The following is a 24735-nucleotide window of genomic DNA, read 5'->3' as shown; positions in this document are numbered from 1 at the left end:
TTCATTTAAACTAACCTACTAATGTGCCTTACCTACTTACTTACCACTTATGACTTGTTAACATCAATGGACAAACTACAAATATATATACACTATATATATATACATATATATATTAATGTATATATGCATATATATGTATATATGTGATGACAATTAAAATCGATTTTCCTGCTTATGCTAATATTTGTGTGCGCACTTGTTTGTTCTCTGTCTTCATGGAACGCCTGAAACGTCTGAAACGTACCGGAACTATCAGATCCGATATGATGACGAGGACGAGGATGAAGGTCCACAACCGGATCCTACACTTGAACAGGGTGTGCCAATACCTGTTCGATTGCAGGGCAGCTTCCCGCCGGAATTGGCCTCCACTCCTCTCGAGGATATCGATCCATACTACAGCAATGTACTGGTGAGTGATTGTCCCAAAAATCAGAGTTATCGATACGATTGCCGATTGCCAATTGATTGATCTAATCGAACCGTACCTAATTCAATCGCAATCCAAATCCATCCAATTGTTTGTATATCTCGTTTTGCAGACATTCGTAGTTGTAAGCAAGGGAAAAGATATTTTTCGCTTTTCTGCATCAAAAGCAATGTGGCTGCTCGATCCATTCAATCCGATACGTCGTGTGGCCATTTACATTTTAGTGCATCCATTATTTTCGTTATTTATCATTACCACCATTCTCGTGAACTGCATATTGATGATAATGCCGACAACGCCCACGGTCGAGTCCACTGAGTAAGTATTCCCAATTAGAAACTGTAGCCTCTAGCTAGCGCCGCCGCTACACTGCATACATGACATAAGTGTAGTGGTATGTCCGAGAGTACACATACTGCCAGTGCATACATCTATCTATATATACATACTTATCATGTATATTCGTTTAACTCTGGGACTTAATACAATATATATATCTCTCTCTTTATATACATATATATAAATGTATCAATATACAGACACATATTTTGGATAATCCTTAGCTAAATAATTCTTTTGATTTACGTTTCTTAATTTTTTTTATTTCTGTTTAACCTCTTTGCTTTTTCTTTTTCGACTAAGTTGAACTCTATATATATATATATATATATACATATGTATATATATATATATATATAGATCGATATATTTACGTAATACTACTTATATTCAATTGTAACTTTTTCGATATTGATGCGAACGTGTATTTAGGTCAAACTTAAAATTATTTCAACTTTAATTTATAACCAAGCGAAAAATACAAAAAAAAATGAATAAAAAAATTGAATCGAACAAAACAACAACAAACCAAAGTGATGATAACGATGAACGATAACGATTACACATTGTGTTTTTTTTTTTTTTCAAAGCGTCCGACAGGTAATGAACATCTAGTAAAGCCCTGGCCCAGGAATTTGTACAAAACCTAAAAGAACTAAACATTTTGTAGTAGTTGCAAGCTCATTGCTATAAAACTCATTCGGCCAGCAGGCGTCGCCGAGTGTCGTACACAGCAGCTTTTGCCAGCCGCGCAAAACCTGTTGAGCCTGCTGGCCAAACTGTATTATATATTCGATTGTACTTACATCACGTACATAATACTACATTCCGTTATCAAAAGAATTAAAAAAAAAAAAACAAATAACATTTTAACTATCGATAAATCGACTACAAAAACTAATTCAAGTTTAGACACATTTCGATGCCTCTCATTTTGTAAATTGCCTTAATCGAAAACGCATTAGTACCTGGGCGCTCTTAACTATCTCTAATCAATTGAATTGTAGTCAACCTAACTAACTAACTAATATTTGTAACTATACTAAATACATATGTAATTCCATACATATTGTAACTGGCCACCTCCAGTCGCCAGAGAGCCAAATGCTTTTGGTTTGTTCACGTTTTCGTACAAAATCAACAGAATTCATCACAATCAAATTCGATAACATTTTTGAATTGAGTTTTTAGTAATATACTTGGACGTAGCCTAGAACGAATATAGCCACAGTATACGTTTATTTCTAAGTAGCTTAAGTACGTAACTAAGTAACGATAACAGCCCTAACCCGTATTATATACAATATATCCTTTTCAATCGATTTAATTGTACCATTTACAAATTTGTTACATATTTTATGAGTATATTAATAGCGACGTAGAATACCAGACTAGTACCATTATCATGCCGTTGAAGTAAATGTCTATTAAAAAGATATATATGTATATAATTACATATATGTACATCGATATTATAGTTACATATACATGTACCATATGTACGTCAATAGCTCATATATATACATATCTCTAAATACTATATAATCTTACATAATTAGTCATAAATCAAAATTTTGTACATTTTTGTTGGCTTTACCAAATACTATTGGGGTTTGACTATATTTCCATGCGCAGTGCCACAGCAACTCAATAAATCAATCGATCCATGTACGATATACGATATACAATATACTGTATAAGCTGCATTATATACGATATACCTTAAACGATAATTAATATGCGATATATCCGATATATATATTGGACAGACGATGTACGATATATACAGATACACAATATGTATATTGTACATACGATATATGGTAATCGATAACGATAAAATATGCTGTAATACATATGTACAATATATGATATACGCTATATGCGAGAGATTATACGATATTCGAGATATAATATACGATATATGAATGTGATTCGCTGCAGGCACTGCTATAAGGAATTGGTTATTAGATATCAATAGTTTATAGTTTGTAATTCTTAGTATCTATAACATACATATATACGTAGCTCTAGTCTGCCAAAATCTGGTATAGCTTATACATACATATATATAACTCTTAGATATATCGCTCTAGAACTTCTCGTATTCCCACCCTTAGACTCGCTCTCTCTCATCATTATTGTAAAGTGCTGATAAATCAAATTCGATTCACATAGATGTGAATCAGAGTACAACTATACACATACACATACATATATAAGCGTGCATATATTTAGATATATATGTATATAGGTAGAAGAGCAGATCACTGTACGAAGTACATGTATTTTCTTTAGCCGTAACTGTACATAGCTCGTGTACCTGTAATATCGTAAAGTAGCTGAACGAAAAACGTAACAAAAAATATGAAGAACGAGCAAAATGCTTAAGCAAAATGCAGAAAAGAACGCAAGAAGCGTTCGAAGAAGCAACAAAAGTGAAAAGAGTTACGTCATTTTTTTAGCTGATATCAAAGAATTTGTCGCAGATTTGGTATCAGAATCGAGCACCCTAACAAATAGACGTGCATACGCACGTGTTTCTGTGTGTGCGTGTGTGCGTGTGTGTGAGTGTATGTGTGCGTACTCATGTATAGGAGCCCCACTTGAACTTGCAATGGCAACCCAAAACACGCCTCCGCGCCCAACTCCAGTTCCGTCCACAGCTCCGGTTCTCCGACTTCCCATCTTCGTCTCCATCTTCAGTTGCCGCCTCGTTTTGGGCCAAGTTCTCTGGGCCGCAATCGACGACGGCGGCTGCGCTCAGGACCCCCAAAAAAAAAAGTGCACAGCTGCTGTCGCATAACTTGAGACACGCAACACCAAGCCCAGCACCTACACACATGCAGTGAGTGAGTGAGAGAAAGAGATGGAAAGCTGGTAAAAGTGGGTGACTGAGAGATAGGCAGACAGATAGATAGACAGATACCGAGAGCAAGAGAGAGTGAGAGTGAGAGAGAGAGAGCGCGTTTAAACTTTTGCCAGAGCGCCTATCTAAGCAGTTGGCAGCCGCATCTATCTATGTGGGTCGACCGCTCTGGGCCGCAGCTGCCGCTGTAGCTGTGGGCGCACTTGTGGGCGCCCAGAAAGACATAATACCTGCAATTAAAACGCAACTCAAGTGTCCTTCGCAGGCATTGGGGCCTAGGTCAAACGCAACGCTCAACGCTCAGCAGGGCCCACAGCCAGCGACTTTGAACTAGTTGCAGCTACGCCTGGCCAGCCCAGTCTGGCTGTTAGGCAGTCGGGCAGCTGGTCTCGCCTGACTGTCTCTTTGTCTGACTGACTGTTTGTTCGCCAGTCGATTTAAATCTGTCAAATGACTAACCAAAGACACAGAGCACACACACACACACACACACACACACACACACACACACACACAGAGATATCGCTGCCTTAGCTGGAATTCAGGCCGAAGGTCGGCTTATTGATCTAAACGCCTACATCAGAGAACAGCAGTGCCACCAGTGCAGTGGCAGCAACGAGCACCAGCTGCTGCTCACCATCATCATCATCATCATCATCATCAAGCACTTATTAACAATTATTGACATTGACAATTGGCACAAGTCGACGAGACGTGGAACAACTGTCTGTCTATCTGAAGCATCTCAAGTGCTTGTTATTAACAATTGTGCATGATGGGCTTTGATCTGGCCAAAGCTGCTGCCGTTAAGGCATCGCCTCTTGGCCATGTGCGCATTCGTGCACTTTCCAACACTGTTCGCTCCACTTGCATTGAACTAGTTTAAGCGTGGTCTTTAAGGATGGCAGTAAATAAGTGATTAAGCGCAGGGTTAAGCTAGCAACTAAGTTCTATACGTAAGCATAAATAAGGCTAGGATCTAACTATCCAGAGTTTAGCAATATTTTGGTATTCTAAGGCATCAGCTATACGAATAGTGCAGCTACGATTAATTTACAATTTTTCATTTACTATTCAATTTGTATTTTTTAAGTTCGTTTTTACTTATATTTGCAATGCCCTTGCAGAGGAATTGCGATAGCTAAAGTCTATTTGTTGCAAGGCTATCGATTAATTATCGATTTTAATCGACATGTGAAATGTGTGTGTAAGAAATGTAATGAATTTACATGAAAATAATTTAGAATTCCAGTAAATAAAGAATGATTTCATCGATTGTATGTATATCGATGTCAAATACTTTGCAAGGGCATGTCATCGAACGGCTAGCCGTTTATCGATTTATGACCGAGAGAATCCGAACTAATCAGGCAGCAAGTGCACTTAAGCTACTCGCACTTTACGATAAACAATACCAAACGAAGGATATGATGAGAAGAAGAAGAATAAGAAAATTACAAAAGCGAGAGAAAAAAAAAAGAAACAAAAACAAATTGCATTCGAAATTCAATTCGTTTTTAGGGTGATATTCACCGGAATCTACACATTTGAATCAGCTGTTAAAGTGATGGCACGAGGTTTCATTTTATGCCCGTTTACGTATCTTAGAGATGCATGGAATTGGCTGGACTTCGTAGTAATAGCTTTAGCGTGAGTTATATTATTATTATATCAAACTATATATACAAATATTAATCGATTTACTAACTCATCAACGTCAACTCAACGTCAGTATATAACCAGACATCTCTCACAGCTCTCATTAATCATCCTCTATATATACATACAACTACATCATGCTCCTTCTACTCGTATGTGTACTATAACTATCGCCTTATTTATTTTTTTTTTCTTGTTTTGTTCTCTTCTTGTTTTTGTTTACGTTCTTCGAATCACGTATCGTATTGTATCTTGTATCGTAATCGCCTCTTATTCTATAACATTAACTGTTAAACACGCCACATTAACTGATTTTCCCATTTCAGTTCATTTTTCGTTTCTGTTTTAGCCATTTTAATTAATACAAAATGTAGTTAATACATATCGTATGTTAATTAACTAGCAGCCCATAAAGACAGTAACGAAAAAATATATGTATATCTGTTTAAAAAAATCATGAAAAACCCATTTATATGAAAGCAGAGAAATTTTCGTTTTATTTTCTGTTTTTTTTTTTTTATATATTTATTTTGTTTCAATTATGCAAATTAGACAAAATGAAATGAGCGAAAATTGAATAAATGCAAAACAGTATTGAAATGCAAATTTCAACTGTGTGTGTGTGTGTGTGTGTGTGTGTGAGTGTGTGTGTTGTCATTACTTGCTTATATTGTTGTTATATACATTTGTTTTTCATTGGGAAATATGAAAGCGTTTCGTCTAACCAAAAACGAGCGCATTGCATTTTAATTTTTATACACACACACACACACAGTTACATGAGAGTAACAGGACAAAATGTCACGACAACAACAACAACAGCAAGCGGAGCAACCACAACATTAACAATAATAACACGTATGGGCAAAAGGTAGCTTAGCTAAAATTACACATACGCCATGTGAGCTGCGGGGCAGCTAAAAGTCGCGTTAGTTGAGAGCGTTTTTATTGATTTCTTTTGTGCCGTTACTAATGACGTGCCCAACACACACACAGATTGCCTATGATTATTTCCCATACCAACAAATACCAAGGCAGGGTCATAAACAAATTTTTTTGGCTTTTTTTTTTTTCTTGTGCTCATTCTTTTTGTTTATTTGGTTCTGCAAGATATTATTATTATTTTTTCTTTTTTTTTTTTTGGCATTTTGTTGTTGTTCATTTTGGTTTTCGTTTTCGTTTCGTGACAGTTTCGTTTCATTGCTTTTTGCTCCAATTTAACCATTTATTGGGCGCCCTTTGTCTGGGTAGCGACAGGTTTTTTTTTGTTTTTTTTTTTGGCCCGCATTACTTGGCCCGAGCTGCAGGCTTTTGGCCCTCGCTGGGGTGGGGGTGGGGGGCAGCTCGAGGTTACTGTAACGTGGCTGGGCTATTCGTGCAGCGCATTTCGCTGGCGCCGCATAGACGCGCAGCCTTGGACAAGCCATACAGCCCAACCCACTCCCTTTACCCACACACACACACACACACACACACACACACAGCTCACACACAGCTCACATGGCATTCCCCAGTTTGTGGCACAAAAAGTTTAAAGCGCGACTAAAAACACTAAATTGAAGCCAAAATGAATAGAATAAAGAATGTGGCTGGAGCATATGAAGCTCTGCTTATGGCTGAGCGAGCACACACATAAATAATTATATATACTATATGATATATGTATGTATGAGCATACATATATATTGCCGGGTAAACAGTTTAGAGGCCAGCCCAATTAGATGGCCAATTTACACGCAATGCGAGCATGTACTTGCCGAGGGAGGGGGAGAGAGGATGGCAGAGAGAGAGAGAGAGAGAGACTTACCTTATATACACACGTGTTCTGTCTCACTCTCTCTCTCTCTCTCTCTCTCTGTGTGTGTGTGTGTGCATTTAACTGTATTTATATGCGTCCAAATCGATAAATATTCATGAAAAATAAATGTTAGGTTTGCCTGGCTGCAGAAGTAACGTGAAATTCCCAAAGGATGACAGCATACAGCACGACAAGGCAAACAACTCAAGCAAATGGACATTACCAGGCCACACCAAAACCCCTTCCTCTCCCACTGTCCACTGTCTCTCTCCCTCACTCTGTGTGTGTGTGCCAGCTATTTCCATGGTACGCTTGTGTGCGTGCATAAATATTTTTATAGCAACACACACACACACACACGCTCATGTAAAAACAATTGATGTGACAGCAGCAATGGCAGGTGTAGCAGCTGCTGCACCTGCCTCAGGTGTGACTTGAACTTGGCTCTCCGCAGCCTGTGGCCCATTTTCGTAATGAATCATTAAGCTGAGAAGGCGAGGGGCCCACTAGCTGGCCAAATTCATTTTCACTTTTCATGTGTCTCAGCTACACACAAACACACACACACACTTACACACACACACACACACACACACACACACACACACACACACACACAGGCTTTAACTTTTTCACATCCAATCAAATTAATTCATTTATAAGTCAAAATCTATTTTATTTGATTTATTTTGCTGCTCTATTTAACAAGAATACAAACATAAATTCTACTACATACGCACACACATATGCACACGCACACATACATACATACATACATACATGAAGCAAGCTTCTGTAAATCTAATAAAACGAATGAAACAACAACAAATCTCTACATTTGTAATTACTAACGACTGCAAACATAATCTCGTACCAAAGCTCTATTTTTACATACTTAGATCGATAGCATTATATATATTAAATATTGCTTACCGATTTTATACATATATCTGTATAATTATCAAATACTTAATGACATTTCATGTGTATGTATATTTGCTTTTGTCATCGTTAATAACATTAACAACAACAACAACAACAACAACAATTGCTGACTACCACAACAACAACAAATGACCTTTAATCTTGGATCGCGCACAGTTATGTGACCATGGGTATAGATTTAGGTAATCTAGCAGCCTTGCGAACGTTTAGGGTGCTGCGTGCGCTAAAAACCGTAGCCATTGTTCCAGGTATGATTTTGAAAAAAAAAAGAAAATAAAATAAAAATCTGTTATACAGCTTAACAAACTGTTATACAAGCTGTTATACGAACTGTTATACAAACTGTTATACTGTACCGTTTATAAAATCACGATAATCTGCACATAATATATAAATAACCCCCGTTTATAGGCCTGAAAACCATCGTCGGAGCGGTCATTGAGTCTGTGAAAAATCTGCGCGATGTGATAATATTGACAATGTTCTCCCTTTCGGTGTTCGCACTGATGGGCCTCCAAATCTACATGGGCGTGCTGACACAGAAATGCATTAAGAAATTCCCGCTTGATGGTTCCTGGGGCAACTTGACCGATGAGAATTGGGATTATCATAATCGCAATATTTCCAATTGGTATTCGGAGGACGATGGCATATCGTTTCCGCTATGTGGCAATATCTCTGGCGCCGGGTGAGTAGATCGCAATAGATGTTGTTGCACCATCCCTCCCCCCCCCCCCATTTCCCATATTTGTATCGATATTGATGATCGTATGGTATCGATTGATTGCAGTCAATGCGATGACGATTACGTGTGTCTCCAGGGGTTTGGACCGAATCCCAACTATGGTTATACCAGTTTCGATTCATTCGGTTGGGCATTTCTATCCGCCTTCCGTCTGATGACGCAAGACTTTTGGGAGGACCTGTACCAGCTGGTGCTACGCGCCGCTGGACCCTGGCACATGCTGTTCTTTATAGTCATCATCTTCCTAGGTTCATTCTATCTTGTGAATTTGATTTTGGCCATTGTTGCCATGTCATATGACGAATTGCAAAAGAAGGCCGAAGAAGAGGAGGCTGCCGAAGAGGAGGCGATACGTGTAAGTAGAAGGCCCAGTAGAGACCCAAACGCCCAATGGACTAACAACCACCACTACCATAAGCCACTTGAAATGAACGGTAGATAATTTCAATCTCAATTGCCCAAGCGCCTAATTGATCATTGAAAATATCTACCCAATACAACAGAGTTGCTTTTTTCTTTTGTATATGTATGTATTACCGACAAACTACAAAGCTACGAACTATATATATTTATATGTATATTATTAACACTGTTTTCAATCTCAATCTCAATCTAAATCTCTATCTAAATCTCAGTTACAATTTCTATCGATCGTACATTATTGTCAGAGTAGTTGATGATCTAGTACATCTTCCTCTCTATATATATCTATGTATGTAGCACACACACGATTCAATTGTGTAGAGCTGTAAAGAACACCTATCCACCAAATTGCATATATAATATATATGTATACCTATATATATTCTCTGTATAACTAACTCAGCTATCTATCTATCAACACATACTTATACGTATGCATATTGCTTACCGATTTCCAGTAAATTTCAAACTATATATATACATATATATCCAATATATATATTCAAAATTATGATTTTAGTTTTATTTCAATTTTAGTGTCTATCGTGTAAAGCAAGTAAACTATTTGTCATGCCAAAGATCTGGCATTAAAACTAGTATCTGTAAATTTTCTTAACCAATCTAAATAATATATATAGATGTATCTAAACACACTTCATATACTATATATCATTTAAGTGCACAATTTATGAGTTCTTTTGAGTTTTTAAAAGTAAAAAGCAATAAACAAAAGAAAAAATCAAATACAAATAGACTTGTATCGAAAGAATCAGACCTAGCCCCAGTCCCCAATCCCAGTCCACTTGAAATACTCATCCCGATCCCAGCACCGCACTTGAAATTCTTATAGTTTTAACCTCTACATATGATTGTATATACCTTGAATGTAGAGCTTTGCCTTTTGTTCTTAAATCACCGAAATCCAACTAAATCTTCCCCCAGTCCCATTGCATGTAATCTCTCTTTGTCTCTGTCTCACTCTCTCTCTCTCTCTCTCTAAATATGTATATATAAATGCCCTATGCCATGTGCGACGCCGTGCCGTTATTAACTCGCGCCCATTTCCAGATCAGCAAACAATTTTCTCTGTGCATATATATCATTATAGGAGGCAGAAGAGGCGGCCGCTGCGAAGGCCGCTAAGTTGGAGGAGCGAGCCAATGCGCAGGCGCAAGCCGCCGCAGATGCAGCCGCCGCCGAAGAGGCGGCCCTGCATCCCGAAATGGCCAAGAGTCCAACGTATTCGTGTATCAGCTATGAGCTATTCGTGGGCGGTGAGAAGGGCAACGACGACAACAACAAGGAGAAGATGTCCATACGCAGCGTCGAAGTGGAGTCGGAGTCGGTGAGCGTTATACAAAGACAACCAGCACCTACCACAGCACACCAAGCTACCAAAGTTCGTAAAGTGAGCACGGTAAGTATTCCGAGCGCATTAATATGTTCCTTTTCTTTCGTTTTTATATCGTTTCGATTTACCTTTCTTATTATTTTCATTTATTTTTGGTTCTTTTGTCATTCTGTGATCGTTTCTTGGCCTTGTTGAATTGTGGTTTATCTTTTGCTTTGACTCTTATTGGGATATATACTTATATACTAACTGTACTCTATATAAATATATACTAAACGAACTTGTGTTTGGTTTCAATGTCAATTTCGATTACAATTTCGATTACGATGCAGCTAAATGGCCGGTCAATAAATATTATATCGTTTATTAGTTGCAATCAGTGTGGTATGAGTGATTTCTTTCTTTAAGCATTTGCGTTCCTTTCTCCTTTGTTTGCCATACTGATATTTCGTCTGTTATCGTTTATCGTTGATCATTGATCGTTGATCGTTGATCGCTGATCGCTGATCGCTGATCGCATTTTGATTGCCTTCATTCATTGTCCATGAATGCAACGAGCTCAACTTCAACTCGTCTTCACTCGTTGCTCGATGCGAACTCTCGCTGAGAGAGTTTTGGCTCTCGCTCAGATTGCTTACTGTCCATTCGGCGTTTCTAATTACATATTATTAAATTTTCCTGCTGCTGTTGTTGTTGCTCTTTATTTTCATTTGTATATTATATATTATAGCCATCATATCTAGCCAATATCGATACCTATTTGCCTTTAATCTAACGAGTAGTGCTAGTGCGTGTGTAGCTCTCTATCTCTCTCTCTCTCTATATATAAATAGATTTAGTGTCATGTATAAATAAATAACTAGATATACATATATATGCATATATATATATATTTATTATATAGTTAATATAGAGTCAGAGAATTTGTAGTCTCGCTCTACCCATCCATCTCTCTCTCTCTCTCTTTCTCTCTTCCTATATGTATGTATGTATATATACATATATACCGCTCTCTCTCTCTCTCTCTCTCTGTCTCTTTCTTTGAAACTGCCTTTCACTATTTAAGCCAATAATTTGATTGTATTAGTGCATGATATTTGTCTATGTGTGCGTGTTGTATCTTTCAGCTTCTAAGCGTGTGCGTGTGCGTGTGTGTGTGAGTGCGTGAGTGTGTCTATATGCGTGAGTATGCAGACAGTCTTTTCTGAAATTTGTATTTCGTTTATGCTCGTAGCTTCTAGCTGGCTCTTATAATTGGCATTCGCATACGAAAAATGTTGATTTTTGGATTTTGATTTTGATTTTGTGATCTCAAGAACTTATTTAATGGGTATCTGTTTGGATTTGTAAACGATATTTTCAGTTCAGGTTTTCAGTTGACTCATTGCTCGGAATGCTTTAGGTGAAAACTTTTCGGTTGTACGTGATTGGAGCTCAAATACAACAACAACAACAACAACAACAACAACAACCATTTTTATTAAATCTATCAATTCAAAATACGAACACAAATTCAACGATGCTTAATCTCATTACAATGCAAGCAATATTTTTAACGAGGACGACTACCCAATGCCAATCAATGAAACTTGAAAATCGCATATATACAATAGACGCCGCTTCAATCGAAGTGCAACAATGACATGCTTTGAGTCATTTTCACACCTCTCAGCTCACAATCAGTCGAAAATTTGTGCTTGAACTCTGCGTATCTATCAAATCTAATCTAATCTAATCTATCTAAGCTAACTAACTAACCCATCTAAGTAACTTGCATAGGACAGCTTGGGCTTTTCATAACTCTGCAATTCTCAGAATCAAAGATCTTTCATCATTTTCGTATTATTTATCACATAATTGATTGATTTGATTCGATTGATTTCCATCTGTCTTATGGCTGCCTTTTCATTTGCATGCATTCAGTGAACGTTGCTTTGATTTCAATTCAATTACTTGCGATTACTTTAAATGGCTGAAAGAAGTTCGAACACGAAAGAAAACCGAAATACTTAAGTTCAATTTAAGCAAAGAGATGCTCTCAAGTACAGTACGGCACAAAGGTTACACTAGCACCGATAAATTCGATAACTATAAACGAAGCGATAACACCAACATGCTGCAGCATGTCTATATATAGTTCTGGATTCTTTTACTCCCACATAGTTATGCTATATACATATGTACATATATGTATGTATATATATTCTCGATAATTTTAGTTGGCTTTGGCAAGCATTTGCTTAGCGCACAGCGGCTGAGACACACCGAAACTTCCAACTCTGGCACTCCGAACTTGGGGAAATCAGTTGAGGACTCTACACAAATACACACGCATCACACAAGATAACACCAATAAATTCTATGTATAAAGTAGACCTCTCTGACTGACTGACTGATTGATTGCTGACCAAAGCTTAGCTTATTTGTAAATCAAGAAACATTGGAAATCCACTTAATGGAATCCCAGGTAGTACGGGTCAAAAAATGGTGCTCAAAGCATAGCAAAAATTTTATTCGAACTTTGTACTCTCTCACCAACAAATATTGTTATTGCTGTCTCGCTCTTGCATTTGCTAGCTCGCTCTTAAATGCCAATTGAATTGCTCAGCGATTGCATTCCAATAAAAAACTTATAATACTCATAATCGTAATCGCAGTCACAGTTGGTCACAATAAAACGGTCCCAACAATAATGGGCCAAAGGTAGGTTTCTCTCTCTCTAAGCCTCTCACTCACACTCTCTAACTCTAATGCTCTCTCTAATAAACCAAACTCTTCTACACACTTCAAGCAGACACTGAAATCGATAGATTAACTGAAACAGTTCCAGTTCCAGTTCCAGATCCAAAAAGCCCAACAGGAGTTAGAAATGCTAAGAATCAGATTTTAGAACTGAAGGACAATATTAGTTTTTTTTGTATTAAAAATAATTTTTTTTTTTTTAAATACAAGATGTTATTTCAATTCCCAGGTGCCCTAAATACGTCTTCAAGTATTTTATTATTGCTCCAAAATCATGAAACATAAATAAATTGTTTCTGGATTGCTAAATTTATATCAAATTATATAGAATTGACTGAAAAAAAACACGTCTCAAATGACTTTCGGCAGCTGGCGATTTATAAACTTGACGTAATTTTCATATTTGAAATTTTTTGTTGTGGTATTTCGTATTTGTTTTTTCTTAGAGCAACTGTACAATGCATCCCCGTAGGTCTTAATCTAGATGCGCAGTTTGTCTAGAGATTTTCAACTTAAAACTGTAGAAATTAGAATTCATTTTAAATATTTTAATATATATATTTTGTTTTGAACTGTTCAACTATGATTCATAGAACTTTGTCATTTTTAGACGAAACGTCTTAAGTTGATTTGAAAATCTGAAAAATTATATTTAAGCCAAACGCTGCGCTGAAGTAGAACAATAAAGAAACATCCTCTAATCGCCGACTCACATCGCACACACAGAGAAATGTTTAACAATTTGCAGCTGAATTTAAATTATGTTATTTTTGTTATTATTTCCTTTACGTGTCAGGATCATTATATAAATATATATATTATCTCATACACAGCAATGTCAAAGTACTTCCGAGTATCTGAACACAATCAACTTTTGCTTTCCAAATGAAACAAACTGAAACAGCGTCAGCAAATTGTATAAATATCAAATCTTAGCAGATATAACTATATTTACATACATCTCTATAAATATATATATATAAATTTTATTTGATTCCATTTTTCTTTTTCTTCTATTTATATTTTATTTGTAAAAATAAAAAAAAAAAAATACAACAACTTAGACATCCTTATCCTTACCTGGTTCACCGTTTAACATACGCAGGGGATCACGTAGTTCTCACAAGGTAAGCGCCCAATACACACACACACACACACACACACACACACACACACACACACACACACACACACACACACACACACACACTCACTCACACATAGACACCAAGCGTATTGTTATCCTTGAATCAATGACAGCCAGTACAACCAGAACAACAACAACAACAATAATAACAAGAGCATCCAAGTACTACAGTCGCTGCAATCATTATTCATATCATCTAGCTAGAGTTTCAACCGACAATGAAAACTGTATATAACTTGCAATTACACACACACACACGGGGAGATATGGGATATGGATAATGTATAGCTGTATATATACTTGTGTGTGTGGGTGTGCTAAGCACAGACAACGCACAGTGGGGCCATTCGACAAAGCATCACATCAAATATCAGCAAATGTTGCAGCTCCCATTGAACTCATCTGGGCATACTCTGACTTCACTTTTTACATTCGAGTTTGTGTGTTTTTTTTGAGTAAAAAAAATAGCTACTGAGCCCACTGTGCGCATGCCATACACATGCTTAGACCTGATGGTAATCGAACTATTGCTGTCCATTTCATTTGTACAAAATTGCACAGATAAAACTAAGACCAAACAACACAAGCAGTCGCAGGGCAACTCATTCACAGTAGACATCGAAAGAGTTAACATGATGTTGCACTAGGTATACGATATACATACATATAGCATACATAGCATAGATATCTACATAGCAGATAAACATACATGACTCAGCATTCACTTAGGCGCATACCATTTCGACTTTAGTTTTTGTTTCGATTCCTGTTTATATTTATGTGACTTTTTTCTTTTGGGTATCCTAACATATTATCTCTTGTCGTCCATGCCATAAGTCACTCAGCCTATTTGTCTATAACTATATAACTATTTAATTTGTAAAAAATCTATATATACATATAACATACACATACATATATATTATCTATATATCTAAATATACTATAATTATTATTATTATTATTATTATTATTATTGGTATACATAATTATATTTTGTGATATTTTGGTCATGTTTGATGTTTCTTGAACTACATATACCCTATGTAAGTGTACCAACTACTGTACCAGCACTCACTCTCTCTAACTCTACTATCTCACTCTCAACACTCTGTCTCTATCTCTCTCTCTCTTTTCTACTGTTATACGGAATGTTCTAAAACTAAACCAATCGGTATTTGTACTATCGGCTCGTTTGTGTGTGTGTGTGTGTGTGTGTGTGTGTGTGTGTGTGTCTGTGAGTGTAACTCTATGTATGTGTGTCTGTGTGTGTATGCCTGTAACATGTATGTGCGTATGTTTGTGTACAGCTATACAGCTATCGTAAGCTAATGAGCGAGCAAAGAACTGTTCATTTCGCTCAGCTGGAAGTTAGACAAATATACCTACATATATTATTAACATGCTCAGGCGCAGCCAACTTAACATTTTTGATTGTGCATCGGTTCGTAAAATGAACAGTTCTTGCCAGCAGCAGGTTGTAGCACATGTATTCCTAGAGCGCACAGAATGAAATTGTCACGGTCACAGTCACACTCACAGTCAATGTCACAGTCACTGTCACCGTTACTGTTACTGTCTCAGTCACTGTCAAATTCACTGTTGCAGTCACTGTTATAGTGAAGGTTACAGTCATTGTCACAGTCACAGTCAAAGTCACTGTTACTGCATCACTTACAGTCACGGTTACAGTCACAGTCACGGTTTCAGTCACAGTCACGGTTATAGTCACAGTCACTGTCACAGTCAGAGCCAGTGTCACTGTTACAGTCACAGTCAGAGTCACGGTTACAGTCACTGTCACAGTCACGGTTACAGTCACCGAATCAGGCATACAGTCACCGTCACTGTCACTGTCGCTGTCACTGTTCACTGTCACCGTCTCAGCCATACATTGTATAATGTGTTGATTTCATGTACGAATATATCTATCTGTATCTGTACTCCAAAAACTATATAATCGTCCATATGCAAATAAAAATTTACAAAATATATAAACATATGTACAGTAAAATGCTGTGGCTATAGACTTATTTATTTCCCTAATATTTATATATACTTGACATTTAATTTCTTATTTCTCAAGTCAACATGTCTTCCTCTCTATCTGTAACTCTCTGTCTCTCTCTCTCTCTCTATCTCTCTCTCTATCTGTCTGTCTGTTAACCAACTCTGATCCGATAAGTTAGGGAGCATCAAGCGTGTGTGTGTGCGTGTCTATATATACCGATATGCCGGTTATATCAATTACTGTTTGAGTTCCGATTGAGTTCAGTTTTTGTTATATTTTTCATTCGATTTTCAAACATTTTTTGTTCGTGTATCCCTCATACAAATCATGCCAACCGAAGCCTTGGCTTATATATATGTTTTTCAATAATAATCGTATATCATAATATTTGCTACAATTCACCACTTTGACAACTACAGCTACAAGAAACTACTATTACGTACTACTACTACTACTACTACTATTTTACTGTAAATACTACTTACTACTACTACTACAACTACAGCTACAGTTACTTTTAAACAGTTTTGTGTCATGTGTTTGGTCGAATATACTAATCTTAAGCTCAATTGCATTGAAACAATTTAACAATCGTTCCGGATCAGTACACGATACGTAATGGACGTGGCCGTTTCGGAATACCTGGCAGTGATCGTAAGCCGCTCGTATTGTCAACATATCAGGATGCACAACAACATTTGCCATACGCCGACGACTCGAATGCAGTGACGCCCATGTCTGAGGAGAACGGAGCCATCATAGTGCCGGTTTACTATGGAAATCTAGGTGGGTGGGATCGATAGCCGATCGATATTACCAGCGATAACAAGCGCTATCGCTCTATCTGAATAATTATACTTACTCAATGCGGACTTTAGGCTCTAGACACTCGTCGTATACCTCGCACCAGTCCCGTATCTCGTATACCTCACATGGCGATCTGCTTGGCGGCATGGCCGTCATGGGCGTCAGCACAATGACCAAGGAAAGCAAGTTGCGCAATCGCAATACACGCAATCAATCAGTGGGCGCCACCAATGGCGGCACCACCTGCCTGGACACCAATCATAAGGTCGAGCATCGCGACTACGTAAGCCCAGCCAGTGTCCAGTAACTGAAATAATGAATATATAAAAATATGATATTTCAGGAAATCGGCCTGGAGTGCACGGACGAAGCGGGCAAGATCAAACATCACGACAATCCTTTTATTGAGCCCGTCCAGACACAAACGGTGGTCGACATGAAAGGTAATTAGCAAAGGAAAGAGATGCAATGTAGCCATGTAACCTATCTATCTCTCTCTCTCTCTCTCTCCGTCTCTATCTCCTTAGATGTTATGGTCCTGAATGATATTATTGAGCAAGCCGCAGGTCGGCATAGTCGCGCAAGTGATCGCGGTGGTAAGTACACACTTAACGACCTATCGATAGATCGATATCAACTACTGCATTGCATTCATGTTGTACATTTGACATATCCATTAAGCAATATATATATCGAAATATCGATCAATATATATTGAAATCGATCGTCTTGTACATTTTCCTTTGTTTTGTGTTCTATACCATGTGCATTGTTTTCATTGATTTCCGTTATCGTTTCAAGAACATTTTCAAAAATTATATCAAAAATAATACGAATCAAATGTTCATGTAAATAAGTACAAAGCAATTCATCTACTTTTTTATTCGACCTTACTTTTCTTTACTTTTCCTTTCCTTTGGCTATATCCATTTGAAGAACTTTCAAATAAACCAACGTTTGTTACTCTGACAACGCATTTTTTGCCCAATAGTCATTTTATTTATACTACTCTCAACTCTATATACTCTATATAAGATAAAAAAAGAAGAAAAATTAAAACAAAATGAGTTTCATCTGTTCCAAAATGTCTCTGCGATATTCCGGAATGCGTTCTCTACGCATTCCTTTCATAACTCATATCGGAAGAATTTTGAAAGATTTTTGTCTAGAGATTCGAGTTCACATTCTATATGCATATATTTATAAAAAATACGATAAATACGATATACATATGATCATGTTTATTGGTTTTCATTGTTGCTTTAACCTATTACAATCGAAGTGAAATGAAAGCGCATGAGTTGAGTGCGTTGAAGGCCGCCTGATTGATTGATTGAACAGTACTATATAAATAAAATATCTCTAGCGTGCTGCATGCGGACCCTAGGCCTGTGCATCAGTTGATTAAGCATACCAATTATTTACTCTTCATTTATTAAAACATTTAACAACAAAGAGAAAACAAAAATTGAATGAACTAATTGAATTTTTTATTTCAACATTTTTAACTATCACATTTATTTATAAATTTATATATTTTTCTTGTTTGATTTGAACGTTCTCATTGATTTTGTCTATTTTAAGTTTTCTTCTTCTTCCTATTAACAAAGAAAGCAACAAAAGAAAACATACCTAAAATATTTTAATAATTATAGCTATATAAATATACTTACATATGTTTATACCCAAATGAATGACTTCTTTGACTCGTCCATTTTATTTAATGCCGTTGATGCTAACAGAAGAAAGCGAAAAAAAGCAACAAAAAAACAAAAAAGAAAACAATATTTATATATAATATTTAAAATAAAAGCAGCAAGCCAGCCAAACTAACACACACACACACACACATACACACACATAAGAACTTACTAGATTTAGTACAAATTAATAATTTTCTATGCTAAACTACACACACACATACACAGCAGCCCGAGCTAAACTCGCTTTGCCGCTGCCCCGAAAAGTAGGCAACACTTTTTGACGCTTTCATAGTGTCCTCCATTGAGGCTTCTTAGCTTGCTGCACCATTTTGAATTCACCGTTAGCGCTGCTTCACTGCACAACAAAACAACAATTACAGTTGCTGCCGAACAATACACAAATATCGTTTATGATACATTTAATGCATTTATGTCTCGAATTTCGATAAATTTAGATAAAACACTTGAAGAAATTCCGAAACATTTCTGCATTAAACAAATAAAAGAAAGAAACAAAAAAAAAAAACAGAGAGCCTTTTTTATCAACTAATTTTACTTAACTTTCATTTTAATTTGTCTCAAATTACCAAAAGTCGTAAGTTTAATTGAAATTGATTTTTGAAATTCGAACTTTTCTGCATGCCTTAACTTAGCTTAACCTAATCAAAAATCTTTGCCTCTAATGTTTAACCTCTAAGTCTATAATCTAGATCATTTTTAATTTTTGTTTCTGTAGCTTGCTTGCGTTAATCATAGTTATACGCATTCTATTAATTAATCTAACTAACTGTAGTAACTAACGCATGCTTCTTCAGTAGAACGTTGTCAGTTGTCACAAATCACCCTTAGAGTAAATACTCGCAATCAACAACGTGTAATTAACTGTAACAACTTGAACTGAACGCTTAACATTTGTATTGGAATATGATTCGCGCTTATCAAAAATTGTGTCAGACTTACAATTAGCATAGATATAGTCATAGATATAAACATACATATATTTCCGTATATAATGAGAATACAAAACGTCTCACAACTCGCTGAGATATTAAGGTAAAGCAAAATGATTCACATTTTATGATCACATTTCAATAATTTGATTAAAGTTGTTTCAACTCTCTCAGAGCTGTGTGATATGTAGCTTTTTGTGATCGTAGTATTACGAGTAGTTAGATAGAGTAGCTTAAACGTATTTTTTGTCAGACAGACCAATGGAATTTGCTTTAATTTAGTAGCCTTGAATCAGACATCCGAAAAGTGGTTCAAAATTGAATCTGAACTTAAATCTAGAATTCCAAACTAGGACCAAAATGATATTTTATACTAACGATAGCAAATAGCTTATGAATATCTACCATTTATTTGGTTTTGAGAATCAAAAGTAACTTTCGAGCTATGAAGATAGCTAGACTTGGTATATGAAAAAGTTTAATAAAATTTATGGTGGCTCAGCGAAAATGTAGGAGAAGGTAAGACATAGATATATGCAGAGCTCTTCAGCTGAGTAAACCACAAAAGCTATAGAGTAAAACTCTTGAATATATAAATTGAATATAGATAATATTGTTTTTATAATAAATATCGATACGAAAGTCCTCAAATAATTTTGTGAGGTTTTGGATGTAACACGAAAAAACGAATTTCAAATATTTGAGACTTCAGCTTGAGACATTTGAATTTTCCTGTATCCAACAGCGATTCAAATTCATGAGTTTGAACATTTTCGGAACAGTTTAGTCCGATTCACGTTGGTCTGTGCTTCAAGTGGAGCTGTTTTCAAGTTGAGTGTAGAGTAACTAAAAGTCGAATTGATTTTGAATCTTCATGCCTTAGCAGTTAGAGAATGTCATTGTAAAAGCATTTGAAATGCAGACAAATGTCGCTCCAAAAACGATAAACAAAAGTCTCTCTAGTTTTTCGAAAGCACACTTAAGAATCCACACTCTCACACACTCACACAAACACACACACACACACACACACACACAAAAGAAAAGACATACACTACGCGTGAGTGTTTGTTTTCTAATTCTTTTTCTGTCTAATCTAAAACAAGCAAACGAATAATTTCCAATGCAATGAAGCTTCACAAAAATTAAAAAAAAATTACTTTCATGCAGAAATCGCGAAAGTGAATCGTATGAAAAATCTGCTTGAAGAAAACTAAAAAAAAAAAAAAAACAAAGAAAACAAATTTAACAAAAATCTGCTAATCTGGCTGAGTCAAAGTTGGTCAAATCACAACTAATAACAAACTTTTGTATGGTTCAGTCTCCGTTTACTATTTCCCAACAGAGGACGACGACGAGGACGGGCCGACGTTCAAAGACAAGGCGCTCGAAGTGATACTCAAAGGGATCGATGTGTTTTGTGTGTGGGATTGCTGCTGGGTTTGGTTGAAATTTCAGGAATGGGTTTCTCTGATCGTCTTCGATCCGTTCGTGGAGCTCTTCATCACGCTGTGCATCGTTGTGAACACAATGTTCATGGCCATGGACCATCACGACATGAACAAGGAGATGGAGCGAGTGCTCAAGAGCGGAAACTATGTGAGTGGGAGCCAATGAATGAGCGTCTTTCGTGCATGTCATTCACTTATCGATCACATACTTATCGATTTCAGTTCTTCACTGCAACCTTTGCCATTGAGGCCACCATGAAGCTGATGGCCATGAGTCCGAAGTACTATTTCCAGGAGGGCTGGAACATCTTCGATTTCATCATCGTCGCACTCTCACTGCTCGAGCTGGGACTCGAGGGCGTTCAGGGCTTATCCGTATTGCGTTCGTTTCGTTTGGTAAGCACAACTGGCACCATTAGCCAGTCCACTCAAATCGACGTGATTGATTCTAGTTAGCTCAGGAATTAAGGTAGACTTTAAATCAAAAATGGGTGATTCCATATACAATAACTGTACTCAAAGCAATGTGATCTCAACTAACGCGTACTTCTTCAAATCCGATAACCCTGTTGCCTCCACACACACACACACACACACACACACACACACACACTCAACACATACACACACTAATGTTACCCATCTGTGCTGCCAATTTACAGCTGCGTGTATTCAAGTTGGCCAAATCATGGCCAACGTTAAATTTACTAATATCGATAATGGGTCGCACTGTCGGCGCTCTGGGCAATCTGACCTTCGTCCTATGCATTATAATCTTCATTTTTGCTGTAATGGGCATGCAGCTGTTTGGCAAGAACTACACAGGTATTATGCTCTATGCCCGAATGCAAATCCATTCAATTTCCCCAAAAGTAAAAATCAAATACAAAAAAAAAAAATGATTTAAAATGAAATTCAAACACAGCAAAAATCGCAAGTTTTTAGCGTGCAATACAAATAATAATTTTGTTTTTTTTTTTTAAATCTAATATAACTATTCGTACCAAGCATTTTTCTAGTACAACTTACTCAACTTTTTACTCCAAGTTAACTAATTCTAATCTCATACATAATACATATATTTGAAGAACTTGATTTTATTTTGATTTCGTGTTCGTTTTTTTGACTTTAGCCGAGCAAAACTTTTTTATAGCAAATAGCTGAAACCACCTGAATTCCAATCGAAAATTCGACACTTGACAAGCCGAACCAAAATCTACAAATACTACATATAGAATATATATATACATAACTAGAGCAATGCTTTGGGCACGGTTAATGCATTTCGATTTGCATAATTTTTATTGAGCTTCGCAAGTTTCGAAATTGGTATGCGCGCGATCAAAGCAACAATCGATAAATATCGATCGGCCGTTTCCGCTGGCAAGAGGCTCTCCACTCCACATGCATCGATTTATATATATGTATACAAATTATTTATGAATATTATTAATCATTGTCTCAGCTGATCGATGCCATCCGATTGATTGATTGAATGAGAGTCGTGCAGAAGACTCGACGGCGGCTGTGCCTGAACGTTATTAGCTACGGTCTCGTTCGTAGCTTTGTGTCTTCCTCTTCTTTTACTCATAGTTTAAACGTTATTTGCATTCGAAGACATATTTGCATATGACTTTAACTATTTGTTTTTATATATTTTTTGTACTCCTAATGCTTTGCCCGGCTTGAAAAATAAAATACAAAAAAAAAAAAAAAAAATATTACTACTACCAATAACAATTTCAATTTCAATAATAATAATGATGACAATGATAATGATACTGATAATGATGATAAACGAACCAATCAACAACTCTCATTGCAATTGAATAACTAAATCTATGCCTCGATATCGCCAAATCCACAAATTCGAAATTCGTTATGCAGCTGCGTGTATTCAAATTGGCAAAATCTTGGCCAACACTTAATTTACTCATTTCGATTATGGGCCGCACCATGGGCGCTTTGGGTAATCTGACATTTGTACTTTGCATTATCATCTTCATCTTTGCGGTGATGGGAATGCAACTGTTCGGAAAGAACTATCATGGTAAGTCCTCCACTTGCTGCTGCGCTGCCTTTCAACAGTTGTTTGTTTTTTTTTTTTTTTTCTGTGTATCGATGTGCATATTCTTATCGTGTGATTTCCCTTTTGATTCCCTCTTAATACTTTTCATTTCTCGTGGGCGTCTTTCCGTTATCGTTTCTCTTGTTTTCATACTATGTATATATGATACTGTTACATGTTATATATGTGTCTATATGTCTATCCAGTTTTAGGTAACATTGTTGTTGTTCTTATGTTCTCTTTTGTTTGTGTTGCTAGTGTTGTTGTGCTTATCGATAACTGCAATAACGATTAATTGTTGTCAACACCAACGTTAAGTTTACTTCTAAACTGTCACTGCAATTACTTTAGCCACAAACGTGATCTAGTTGGACTAGGAAATACCCTAGGGGTACGATGTCTGCAGTATATATGTACAAATATATACATATATGGATATAATCTGTGTATACATGCACAAAGCAATCGATATGCTTTCATTTGTTGCCTCTAGTTTATAATATAATCGAATATATTTCATTTCCTACTGATAACGATTGATTTCTAATCGATATATCGAGACAGGCAGACATGAGATCTTACATCTGATGCGTAGGGCATAGCTAAGTATGGCAAGTCTCTAGAAGGCTAAGGACTATAGCTAGCTGCATCGCACATATTCAACATATAATATATATCATTCAGTTTCTCAAAGTAATAGTAACTCTTTATGAATTCAAGATTTAATCTAGGAACTCCCATATTTATTTGAACGCAACAAACTCTTCTCTTCACTTTCTGTGTATTTGCCTTGCTCTAGGTAGAGTTCCATGCTGAAGTAATTGTTAAGTGAATGGTTTATGCAAATTTATATTTTTTTTATTTTATTACTTTTAATTACTCACTTATATAAATTATAAGTCATTTTTTATGAGAAATTTAAGCTCAAGATTTGGCATTGACTTGAATCGGGAAACGAACTATGAGATACTTATAATTTGTGCTCAGTTAGGAAATTGTGAATAGATGAAAAGAATTAAATTCACAAAATGGAATAAAAATGTACAATTATAGAAACATTTTTAGTTTGTTAGATTTGTCGTTAGAGCAATGTGAATCATCAGAGTCCGTACAGTTTGGTCCGTGAAAGAAACACATATTTATAGGAATAGGGTTATTCATTTGATATTTGCGCTGTGCTATGTTTAAGTTGAGTTTCGGGTCCCATTGCCAGGCACCAGGCGCCGGGCCTCTGTAAGTACTTTAGCGCGATTTATATTTGAGCAAACTCTTCCTCTAGCTTACCATACTCAAA

The 24735-nt window shown here is 36.5% G+C and overlaps 1 protein-coding gene across 8 annotated transcripts in view; it reads left to right on the top strand.

Annotated features, from left to right (window-relative positions):
- The window catches only part of para (sodium voltage-gated channel paralytic), a 78607-nt gene that overhangs the window by 19790 nt on the left and 34082 nt on the right, over positions 1–24735 (top strand). For 5 of the 8 annotated variants that reach the window (XM_089263409.1, XM_089263413.1, XM_089263412.1 and 2 more), the window contains 15 exons: positions 260–415; positions 546–751; positions 5163–5291; positions 8200–8291; positions 8455–8731; positions 8834–9143; positions 10320–10628; positions 14369–14431; positions 17068–17248; positions 17341–17552; positions 17613–17712; positions 17797–17865; positions 21244–21521; positions 21596–21769; positions 23261–23423. In XM_089263409.1, coding sequence (XP_089119535.1) covers positions 260–415; positions 546–751; positions 5163–5291; positions 8200–8291; positions 8455–8731; positions 8834–9143; positions 10320–10628; positions 14369–14431; positions 17068–17248; positions 17341–17552; positions 17613–17712; positions 17797–17865; positions 21244–21521; positions 21596–21769; positions 23261–23423 — 2719 coding nt within the window. The remainder of the gene's footprint in view (positions 1–259; positions 416–545; positions 752–5162; positions 5292–8199; positions 8292–8454; positions 8732–8833; positions 9144–10319; positions 10629–14368; positions 14432–17067; positions 17249–17340; positions 17553–17612; positions 17713–17796; positions 17866–21243; positions 21522–21595; positions 21770–23260; positions 23424–24735) is intronic. The other 3 variants (XM_089263414.1, XM_089263411.1, XM_089263410.1) reach the window with 3 other exon arrangements.

The sequence above is a fragment of the Drosophila navojoa genome, chromosome X (assembly GCF_054131105.1).
Source record: "Drosophila navojoa isolate 15081-1374.11 chromosome X, UAZ_NAV_1.0, whole genome shotgun sequence".
NCBI classification, from domain to species: domain Eukaryota; kingdom Metazoa; phylum Arthropoda; class Insecta; order Diptera; family Drosophilidae; genus Drosophila; species Drosophila navojoa.
Note: the sequence above shows the minus strand (reverse complement) of the source record. Positions and strands in the feature narration are given on the sequence as shown.